Here is a 10,367-nt window from a genome sequence, read left to right as displayed (position 1 = left end):
GGAGGGAAGAGGAAAGGAAGGAACAGGGCAGGAGAGGAAAGAGACAGGGAGGAGAGGGGAAGGGAAGAGGAAAGGAAGGAGAGTAGAATGGGAGAGGATCGAATTCAAATCTGAGAATTTTGGCAAGGGTCTTCAGGGAGGTTGAAGGACAAGCAGGAAAGGGCATTGGACCTGAAGACATTCTTCTGCCTTGCTCAGATCGTCTGAATGATGCAACATTTCGAGCTCTGCCGGGGGAAATTGAGTTGAAGAACGGAAATATCAAATCACTATTCTTGTTTCTCCCTCTCCCTCTCCTTGTTTCTCCCCCTCCCTCTCCCTCTCCCCCTCCCTCTTCCTCTTCCTGTTACTCTCTGTCTCTGTATCTGTTTCTTTCGTCTACCACTGTGTTTGTATCAGCCAGTCCACTTCTCACCTGAGAGGTAGAGGAGAGGCCTCGGACTTCGCTTGTCGACCATCTTTGAGTGATTGAGTACCTGAAAACCTTCCCGGTACATCTCATTCATCTTTTCTCCCATCCGCACCCGCAACAGTTCCATCTCACTCAGCCCTTCTGTAACCTTCCCAGACAATCAGCAACAGGGAAAAGACAACGAGTTTCTTGCTACATTCGATATCAGTGCCTCTCTCCTCAGCACGGGGATTCTTCTCCCACTTTTCCCCTTGAAGTAACCCTGATTCTGCATGTCATTCGTTTACTTTCCTGCTCGTCCTCAATCACCTTCTCTGCTATCCTCAACGTCTGCCCGAGTTTGTCCATCTCCTCCGCCATCCTCGCTCGCAGCTCTCTGAGCATCAGGTATACGCACGTGACGCAGTGGCCTGCCTGTGGATCAAACAAGGCGGGAGGAGGGCAGGCGCGCGGCCTCACCGTAGCTGCAGGCTACGTTGGTGTTGTTGTTCATGGTGACATAGGCCTTCTTGAACTGAGTGTATGCCGAGGCCAAGTCTTCACGCTCGTCGTGCCAATGCCCTTGCGACAGGTAGAACTGAAAGTTATGTGACCATGGTGCGTATCAAGTGAAGAACACCAGCCTTCTTAGTCATGGCTGCATCTCAACACAACATCTTCTACATCTTCACGTCTCGCATGATCTCACCTCGGCAAGGAGGGTTGCATCCAACGAAGAGTAGTTGACCATGTTGAAGATTTGTTCGAGGCAGATATCTTTCACCTTCACGGGTCTGCTCGGTCCTCCGAGGAGCAGATCAAGGTCTGTGTCCACTTCCCCACCAGGTACACTTTGTCCTGCTGCTCCTCCTGCTCTGGTCTCTGCCGCAGCTCCTCCTGCTCCTCCTGCTTCTGCCTCTACCACTGCTCCCGTGGCTCCCGCCACTGCTCCTGCTCCTGCTCCTGCTCCTGCTCCTGCTCCTGCTCCTGCTCCTGCTCCTGTCGTTGCTCCTGCTGCTCCTCGGATTGCAAACAGCATTTTATCCACTTGCATCCTCAGGCCAAGTTCTCTGCAATATCAACGTTAACAGCGAGGCTAACAAACCGACAGGCGGCGACCTGGCAGCTTCATCGTTGATATCGAGGTCTCGAAGGACTGCGATGTACCGCAGCAGCAGAGACATGTCTTCGCTCCTTCGCAGGAAGGCCTCCCCCGTCAGGTTCAGCGCCTCCCGCTGCCAACACCTTGCTTCCTCCTCCCCCCTCCTCAGCCCCATCGATGATCCGACGAGCTGTGCAGGCCCCTTGCGGGAGATCACGGCGCCAAGGAGGGACATGAACTTGACGTTGTCGGGGTCGTAGCGCAGAACAGCGCGGAAACTTCGCTCAGCGCTCTCAAAGAAGGGGAAATGAGAGCTCCACCCTCCATAGCTGCGCACGTTGTACATCTCCCCCTGCCCCATGCACGTTAATGACATGGAGGTCGAGGAAGCGCACAACATGACAAGCAGAAATCCATGAAAGATGATGAGAAGTGGAGGAGGGAGTACGAGAGAGAGAGAGAGAGAAAGGGAGGAATGAACAGCCTAGGACGAGCCAGTGGTGAACTAATCGCTCCACGATCTCTCCGCCACCCCCCCCCCCTCCAAACCCCCGCTCTCCATTCGTTGCAGTGAGGTTCAACTCACCTGCTCTATGATTTTCTCGGCAGCACGGAGAGCAGATTCCTTATCATGCACCTCGGACTCGTCGAAGCAGAGCTCGACCCTCCTCTCGTACACCTCCGGGAATGAAGGGACCCCCAGGAATGAAGGGCTGACTCTGATAATTTGGGTGGTAGTTGCAAACCTCCTGTGCTTCTTCTTGATCTTCGGGTCCTCAAGCGAGCTCTTTGCCATCTTCTCCAGCCTGCTGGCGTTCTTGAGAACCTTGAGGACCTGTGGGGCATGGATGGGTCAGGTGGCAGCAGCGAGAGTGCAGAGCTCCACCTCGTGCATGGACTCGATCTCATCTCTGTGCTTCGAGGGAGGAGGTTTTCCCAGACCATACGCGTCCTGCTCGGTTTTGTCCTGCAGGATCCTTTGCTTCTTCAACACGCCAGCGCGACTTTCCTCCTCCACCCCCTCGACCTCCAGCGCGCGTTTGTGCAGCAGTGTAGATCCCCTCCCCTCCTCCTCTGTCCCTCCTCGCAGGCACACCACCATAGCAGATACCGATGCCCGAGTACCATGGCGCATGTGCTGCCTCCCCTGCTCTCCTGCCCCTGCCCCTATCGCCAGGAGCATCACTAGGATCAGCGGGCGCATTCCACAAACCCTTAGCAAAACCGCGAAAGCCGGGTGAATCAGCCACCTCGAGTCCGCCCCAGCAGCTCCCATGGGCCGGCCGGGCCGAGTCGGGAGTCCAAGTCCGGTGGCACACACTCGTGACTGCTATAATGAATAACTAAACCTGACTGTATACTGTAAATCTAAAGATAACTCAACTTTGATGAGTAATAAATTCAGCCTCCTCTCCGGTGGGCTGTAAACTTGAACTCGGAAAAACGGACTCCCGGGCCGGCCCCAGTACCGTTTGGCTTTCCCTGATCCGATCTCAAAACCTGCCCCTCGTGACAGCCAGTTACTACTACTAACCCGGGGGGAGAGGACCGGTGGTAGCCCCGCCGAGGGACGAGAGACCATGACTGTTGGGATATTGAGGCGGGCCTGAATGCCCCCACGGGGGGGCAAAGGGACGTCACTGAGTCGAAAAAACGTGGTTTCGGTTCTTGCAAGCCTCACTGTCGTCAGGAATAAACTGTAGCACCTACCCCACCCCTGCTTGACTGAAAAACCACCCCCCATCGCTGCTGGCGTCATTTAACTACGTATGAGGTGACAGCACCCGGACCCCCTCAACTCCATCCCACTACCCCATAGTCTCTGTAACACATTGAAATCACAATCGGCACTTCATCAACCACCCCCTGGTCAACCACCCCTCGCTATGAAATCTCCTCGGTATCTTCCAATGAAGCAGTCTCTACCTTGAAATTCAAGTTTGAACGCCAATGTGATTAATTCAAATTTCCTCAGCCACTCCCAAGAATTCGGATAAATCTTGCTTTAAGTATTGGAGATCGTATGGAATTCTTTTCTTCCAAAAGACAATTCTTCGAACTCTGCGATCTCAAACATATATTTTTTCTTTTAAAAAGGAATCTCGCTGACAAGGATCCTGACCACCCCACCTACCGACCCCTAACCACACAGACACTACACGGCAAACATTTTTCGCAGTCCCCTTCAGCTCACAGATATCTCTAATAATCTTCTAATATAAATAGCCCTAGACCCTACCCTGCTCATGATATTTTGTCTGTTTCAACAAACTTCCACCCCCCACCCTCATTGCAACTTACATAAAGCCTCTTGGAAGTGGCCTTCTAATCACCCTTCATCCCTGCTCCTGATCCCTTGTATACTACTTATTCCTCTTGTTCCCGTCCCTGTGCTTGTTTATCCTCTTGTTTGGACACCGATCTCTATTCCCCTCCACCCAACATTCCTCTCCTCTCTACTCCTCCTCCTCCTCCTCCTCCTCGTGATCCTCCCTCGCTTCCTATTTCGCTCAACAGGCGTGAACGAGTTCCCACTACCTTGAGAATCCTCAAGTGGCCTGGTAGATTTCATCTTGAAACTGTTTGGCCTGCCGAGGCCTGGGAATGATACTGCATCACTGAAGGCCTCAGCAATTGGAGCTTTCTTACAATAACAATCACATCTCACGGCGGAAAGGGGAATTAACATTAGGAGGAAGTGAAAGAGAAATCCGCTGTGTCGAAAGGGGGATTGTTATGATTCACACGATATCAGAGGTCCATTTAAAGAGACGAGCAACAGTGCACGTCTTGTTAGAAGTCAACACATTCCGTCATGAGAAACACTGCTCCGCGCCGCAACGCCAGGTGTCCTTGCATCCATTTGGCAACAACCACAGCCATGGCGCAGACAATTCTCATCTTCAACCGTCCATCACTGAGTTTGGTTTCCTGCGAGAAGGAGGGGGATACGACCCGGTCTTGTTCCCTGTTTCTCCGACAGAAAAGTCGATCGACGATTACGGCAATTTTCTGTAAAGGCGCCGCTGTATGCTTTAACATCTGATTTAGAAGCTTTCCTGTAAATACCTGTCACATTAAACTGATTGCAATAGAGAAGAGAGTTTTCCTTCTGCCTTCAAGTCTCGTCATCGTTAGCGACTTTCCTTGAGTAGGTTGAGAAGTGACCGAGGAAGCTCGTGGAGGCGAACAGAGTGTAGCAGACTCTGGAGGAAACCGGTAAGAGGATGAGGTACTGGCAGCAATGGAAGTATCGTCTTACTCGGCAAACAAGCATGCGAACCCTACCATGAGGGCGTTCTTGACGAGCTGAAAGTTTTCTTCAGAGACAAGAGAAGACGAGCGAGCGATTACAGTCGGAGGGCCCAGGGTCTTGAAGGTGGAGAGGTGGAGAAAGGTGGTGATGGAGAGGACGAAGAGGCTGCAGCTTGATCGTGAGAGAGAAGAATCAAGTTTGGTGGAGGAGGAGAGAGCAGGGAGAAGAAAGGGAGTAGAGGGGATCGTGGGGGGAACAAGAACTCTTTCACCTCCCTGCCATGAAGATGGAGTACCAGAACCTGTCTTGCAAGAGCCTGGGGGGTGGGAAGCAGATATGAGGATGGGAGGGGAACGTCTCAGATACCTTTGCATTCTTCGATCTTCCAGCTCCTTGTGCAGGCAGCAAACTGCATCCTCCCTGTTGCCTCATCAGCCTCCTGAATGCTCTGCTGCTGCTCCTTTGTGTCTCCCTCCTTATGCGTCCAATCCGCTCCTATCCCTTCCCTCTCTCTCCCACTCTCCCTTAGCATTCCTTTGTCCCACTTTCCATTCCTCTATCTACATCTTCCCACGTCTCCTCTTTCTCTCCTCCTGCTTCTCTCGTTCTCTTGCTCTCTCACCAGCTGCTCAACAATCCTTCCCTCCTGTCATGCTCGCACTTGCACGCCCTGGCATACCGCAGGATCTGAAAGGAGCACAAAGACAGTAAAGAAAGGCAGGAGGACAGAAAAGGCAAGGGAGCGAGGACAGTAGGAGGACATTGAGGAACAGGAGGAGTAGACAGGGTATGAGGGAGGAGGGAGGAGGGAGGAGGGAGGAAATGGACGAATCGGTCGAGTTGATTCTCCTACCACCGACACCATGTAGTTTGTGCTCCGAAGACTCATTCCCTCACACCTCATCCCAATAGTCAGGCGAATGTCTTGGAGAATAAGGAGCGAGGAACCGAAGGCGAAGGAAAGGGGACGAGGAGAAGCAAACAAGGAACAAGGGGTAGGGAGCAAGAAGGGGGAGAACAGATAAGCAGAAATAGTGTGTAAGGCAAGCACAACAGATTGTGAAGCAGGCGAACTAATCGATTACCATCCGATATGTCCCCCAGCTTGTGTGAGGAAATAAGCGACATTGGGGTTAGAAGGAGTTTCCTGGTGGTTCAAAGTCAGAGATCAGTCAAAGTATGGAAGAAGGGAAGGGAGGAGAGGGAAAGGAAGCGAGGAAGAGAGGGAGGGAGGGAGATAGGGAGGGAGGGAAAGGGCCCAGACCTTTTCAAATCCACACTGTTCCATGACGTGCATGGGATCATCCTGGGAGCAGGTTAGATCGCCTTTGGGATTATTGGAAGACCTTAGCGTTGAAGATAAGCGTCGGTATAGAGATCTTGTTCCTCCATCTGTGAGGCTGTTGATTGACGTCAGAGCTCCCACAAGGACTGCAGCAGCAGCAGCTATTTCTATTCCTGCTCCCTCTCTCGCCTTTCTTTCTCTCATCAAGGTGCCCTCTTCTTTTCCCGTAATTCCTCCTTTTCTCATCCCACCGCCACCACCACCACAACCTCTTCCTCCTCCTCCTCGGTCCTCCTTCCTCTATTCATCCACCCTTGCATACCTCCTGCTTCTCCATCCAAAACCACAAGTTCTGCTCGTCGCTCTTTCCGATCTTTGAAAGAAGATTCTTGTGAAGATCCGCGAAGGTCCTCGATCTGCAGAACTTCTTGACGCCGTCTTGCCCTGCCGTTCATGTCATTCCGTCTTTCTCTCCTCTTCCTCCACCACAGCAGCCGCATTCCCCTTATTTTCATCCACTTCGTTGTCCCCTCCTGCCTCCTGCCTCCTGCCTCCTGCCTCCTAAATCGCGCCCCCCTTAAAGCTTGTGCTCTCTCTAGTCCCTTACCCTCCGGTTCCTTACCGACGAGTCTGAGGATTTCATGTCCGTACTTCGCCATAATATCCGATACAAGCTCGGTCACTGATGAAATGTTCACGTCAACCGGTAGAATGAGCAGAGCAGAGCAGAGCAGAGCAGAGCAGAGCAGAGCAGAGCAGAGCAGAGCAGAGCAGAGCAGAGCAGAGCAGAGCAGAGCAGAGCAGAGCAGAGCAGAGCAGAGCAGAGCAGAGCAGAGCAGAGCAGAGCAGAGCAGAGTACAAGAAGGGAGAGGAAAGGCAATGTGAGATTTCATTCCTCACCAAGAGCAGGTTGTATGATTCTTGGATATCGTCCAACCATACTGACATCAGATCGCACAATCATAACAAGTAGATAGAAAACAACTGTAACGAGCAAAAATAGTTTTTCACCTGAAATCCATCTTCATGGCACTGCCGACAGATATACACCCAATCATGTTCTGACGTACTTGTCAAAAAAATGTATGCTAATGATCTCTAGTCCAGTATGCCCAAACATGATATATCTCATCTCATCTCATCTCATCTCATCTCAACAAGCCAAAGTAGCAACATTGTTTGGAATCACCTCCGGGGACTTTTTCTTGCCGTGATATCTGGCATAAAGACTTTAGAACATGTTCGAACCATTAAACACGAGGTACGTAAGCCACATGATGGCTCCCATGGAAAATCCGACAGACATCACTTTTAGAGAGGCTGGAAAAACAAGTGAGGGAGAAAGAAGAGAAGAGAGGAGAGAGGAGGAGAGAGGAGAGGAGAGGAGAGGAGAGGAGAGGAGAGAAAGGAGAGAGGAGGAGAGAGGAGAGGAGAGGAGAGGAGAGGAGAGGAGAGGAGAGGAGAGGAGAGGAGAGGAGAGGAGAGGAGAGGAGAGGAGAGGAGAGGAGAGGAGAGGAGAGAGGAGAGGAGAGGAGAGGAGAGGAGAGGAGAGGACATATCTTCTTACCTGACTGTGCTGACTTGCAGGTGATGTTGACAGTCTTCTCTAGCGAATCAAAATCGCAGGGAGAGAAGATCCTGACAAGACGACAAGCAGACGAGAACGTGAAGCGAGGAAAAGGGGGAGGCGATGAGGAGGAGGAAGACAAGGAAGCAGGAGGGAGAGGGGGGGGAGAGGAGGAGATGTGTACGTCAGCATGTCAGTCACGTGTTGGAAGACTCTACCTCTTGACGCTGTCTACTTCATCGCTGAGAAATCCTTTTGATACGATGACAGCGCACAAATGTCCTTCCTGTTTGCTCTCTGTCAACTGAGCTTCCTCATCGAAACCTTGACACCTCCGCCGCTCTCTTGCACAGATCTGAGATGTAGGCTTGCCGCGAGTCTCCTCCCACTCCTGCGCCTCCCTCAGCCGACCCTCTGCTTCCGACAAGCACAACCGGCAAGGATGAGGAGGAGAAGTTTGGAGCTCTTGACGGTGCTGGCTGCAGCCTTGGAAGGGATAGCGATGTCCAGCGGCTGATCAGAGTCTTCTGCTCCTCCATGGTCAGCTGGGAGAGAGGAAGGACGAGAGTCGACCTGAAAGTTTCAGCCGCACTCGGAGAAAGTCAGAGGTGGGACTTTTCATGGGGCGAACCAGCACGGGTAGCATGGTGTGCATGTCGCCGTTGAGGAGCCTGAGGGAGACGATGAGCGTCGAGTAGAGTAGCGAGCGGATGGGGACTTGTGGAGATGAGAGGAGAGGAGAGAGAGAAGAGAGAGAGAAGAGAGAGAGGAGAGAGAAAGGAAAGAGGAAAGAGGAAAGGAGGGAGATTAGGGGAGCAGCGATGGGAGAGGAAGGGGCACCAGAACGTGGGTGAGTATCTGAAGTGTTCGAAGGAGCACAAGTCCATGATGCTCTTCATACGCTTCCCGAACACTCCACAAGTATTGAACGAGATCTCTGCACAACAGACAATCGGTCCTCAGCCATGGCAGCCGAAAGATCGCAATCAATGACATCTGCCTTCATCATACCAGGGAAGCTTCCATCATCGCCCAGCAGGCTGATGTAGACCAAGAACACGTCAAGACAACTTTCAGCAGCAACAAGATGGTTGGTCATCACCTCCGATGATACACTGGATCCTGCAGCATTCTCCTTCCCTCGGCTACCAGGAGCCCGAGCAGGGAAACTTTCGCTGTGACGGCACGTCAGCAGTCGGAGCATCACGCAGCGATCAGACCTGCAAGAGCCGCTATGCTCGCGAGCGACCTGTCGAGACTCGTTACCCGAGCTCAAGCCATCCCCTCCTCGCACCAGGAGGAGCAAAGGAGGAACCCCAAGACTCCAAGGAGGACGATGGGGCGGAACACAACCCAGGTGACGTGGAGGACAGCAAGTAGCTTGCAACAGGAGCGTCAGCAACGTCCTCGTCCTCTAGCTCGCATCACTTGCTGCAGTCTCAGCCTTCGCAGCTCCTGGCAAGTCCCGTGAGTTTGTTGCATGCATGCGACTCTTGGATGTCTCTGCTGACCTGGAGGATGACTTGACTGTCCGCCTCCTGACCGCCTGTCACCCCCGACATGGCAAAGAGTCAAAAGACTGACCTTGCGGGGAGCATGCGACTTGGCGGGAGCTGATGGGACCGCAAACTGAACGCAGGAGCATGAGAGTCGAAGAGGAGGAAAACAAGGAGAGCAAGGACGGTAGCGTGAGGCAAGCAGGCAAAGTACACTTGCTACAAGTTTGAGGCTCACTGAGTGCATAGCGATCACAAGAACAAGTCATAGTACAAGTCAGACTACAAGTCAGAGCGTAAGTGAAGTTACATCAAGTGCATCAACTTGAGTAAGAGCCATGTGTACAAGGAGAGCGAGACCAAGCGTTACCTCTTTGATTGCTCGGATGAATTCCTCGTGGTCTTCCTGAAGGGTCCTGGCCTTCATCTATTCGACACGTCATCAAAGTTTCTCAAGTTACTTGCATTTGCTTAGACTTGTTCAATTGCTCTCCCTCTGCTGTCTCTTGCTTCTGCAGGATCTGGATCCTTATGGGTAGTTCCTCTGCCCTTGATCCCTGCTACTACTACTCCTCTCCGCTTCCCCGTTTTCCTCCTCCTCCTCCTCCTCCTCCTCCTCCTCCTCCTCCTCCTCCTCTGCCCCTGATCTCTCCTCCTCTCCTTCTCCTCCTCTTCTCCTCCTCTTCTTCTCCTCTCTTCATTATCCTCTCCTCCTGCTCATCCTCCTTCATCTCCTCCTCCACCACCACCACCCTTTCGCTCACGACTGATGGCCATGAAAAAGCCTCCGATCAAACATCCTTGTGGACATTTTCACAAACTTCAAATTTAGACCTTCGAAATTTGAAATCTTCTCGAGTATTTTGAAGCTTTCACCATGGAATGATGGCCAGGCATTGCACGGTGATCCGAAACAAAAGTATCCGCGAGAGGATCCGCGAGAGGATCCGCGAGTATCCGTCCAAGGCTTTCACACTCAAAAGGGCTGGGGGGTAAGGGAGAGATCGCTATCCCAACAGTTCTTCATTTAAAATGTTTTTAACAGTTTTCATTTCTTTTCTGGGACGCTTTTGTACCATAGGTACAAAAAGAAGATCTCCAGCTAGTACAATAAATGAAAAAAAGATCTATTAGTACCCCTGATGATAACCTAAAAATCTTGGTCAAGATGAGGGTACTCTTTTTCAGGGTGGTCTCGTTCCTGGGTGCCGGCGGCCTCCTCCAGGTCTACTCTGGCATGGAGGGAGGAGGAGGTTGGAGGGAGGAGGGG

At 52.1% G+C, this 10,367-nt stretch overlaps 3 protein-coding genes across 3 annotated transcripts in view; 1 reads left to right on the top strand and 2 right to left on the bottom strand.

Moving 5' to 3' along the window:
* GUITHDRAFT_136589 (hypothetical protein) overlaps positions 1-2,769 on the bottom strand; it is a gene marked incomplete at both ends in the record, with an annotated part of 4,250 nt that extends 1,481 nt beyond the window's left edge. Inside the window, 7 exons of the mRNA XM_005835377.1 lie at positions 477-560; positions 722-822; positions 872-989; positions 1,101-1,461; positions 1,511-1,845; positions 2,080-2,328; positions 2,380-2,769. Coding sequence (XP_005835434.1) covers positions 477-560; positions 722-822; positions 872-989; positions 1,101-1,461; positions 1,511-1,845; positions 2,080-2,328; positions 2,380-2,769 — 1,638 coding nt within the window. The remainder of the gene's footprint in view (positions 1-476; positions 561-721; positions 823-871; positions 990-1,100; positions 1,462-1,510; positions 1,846-2,079; positions 2,329-2,379) is intronic.
* A 1,053-nt stretch (positions 2,770-3,822) lies between these two features.
* On the top strand, positions 3,823-4,592 carry GUITHDRAFT_151752 (hypothetical protein). The gene has a single exon (XM_005835376.1). It carries the CDS (start codon positions 4,230-4,232, stop codon positions 4,509-4,511), a length of 282 nt encoding a protein of 93 aa, XP_005835433.1. The 5' UTR covers positions 3,823-4,229; the 3' UTR covers positions 4,512-4,592.
* Positions 4,593-5,830: 1,238 nt separating this feature from the next.
* GUITHDRAFT_105599 (hypothetical protein) lies at positions 5,831-9,524 on the bottom strand (the record flags this gene model as incomplete). Its single annotated transcript, XM_005835375.1, has 21 exons — positions 5,831-5,896; positions 6,014-6,055; positions 6,096-6,149; positions 6,357-6,478; positions 6,642-6,716; positions 6,935-6,975; positions 7,046-7,095; positions 7,224-7,251; positions 7,300-7,354; positions 7,602-7,672; positions 7,820-7,887; positions 7,934-7,992; positions 8,036-8,128; positions 8,175-8,272; positions 8,442-8,538; positions 8,613-8,776; positions 8,917-8,981; positions 9,030-9,056; positions 9,113-9,139; positions 9,186-9,230; positions 9,468-9,524. The coding sequence occupies 21 exons, from the start codon at positions 9,522-9,524 to the stop codon at positions 5,831-5,833; spliced, it is 1,404 nt and encodes a 467-aa protein (XP_005835432.1).
* Positions 9,525-10,367: the final 843 nt, after the last annotated feature.

The sequence above is a fragment of the Guillardia theta genome, assembly GCF_000315625.1.
Source record: "Guillardia theta CCMP2712 unplaced genomic scaffold GUITHscaffold_21, whole genome shotgun sequence".
NCBI classification, from domain to species: domain Eukaryota; class Cryptophyceae; order Pyrenomonadales; family Geminigeraceae; genus Guillardia; species Guillardia theta.
Note: the sequence above shows the minus strand (reverse complement) of the source record. Positions and strands in the feature narration are given on the sequence as shown.

Excerpts from the sequence above, each read along its gene's own strand:
- GUITHDRAFT_151752 (XM_005835376.1), top strand. The coding sequence starts at position 4,230 with ATGATTCACACGATATCAGAGGTCCATTTAAAGAGACGAGCAACAGTG.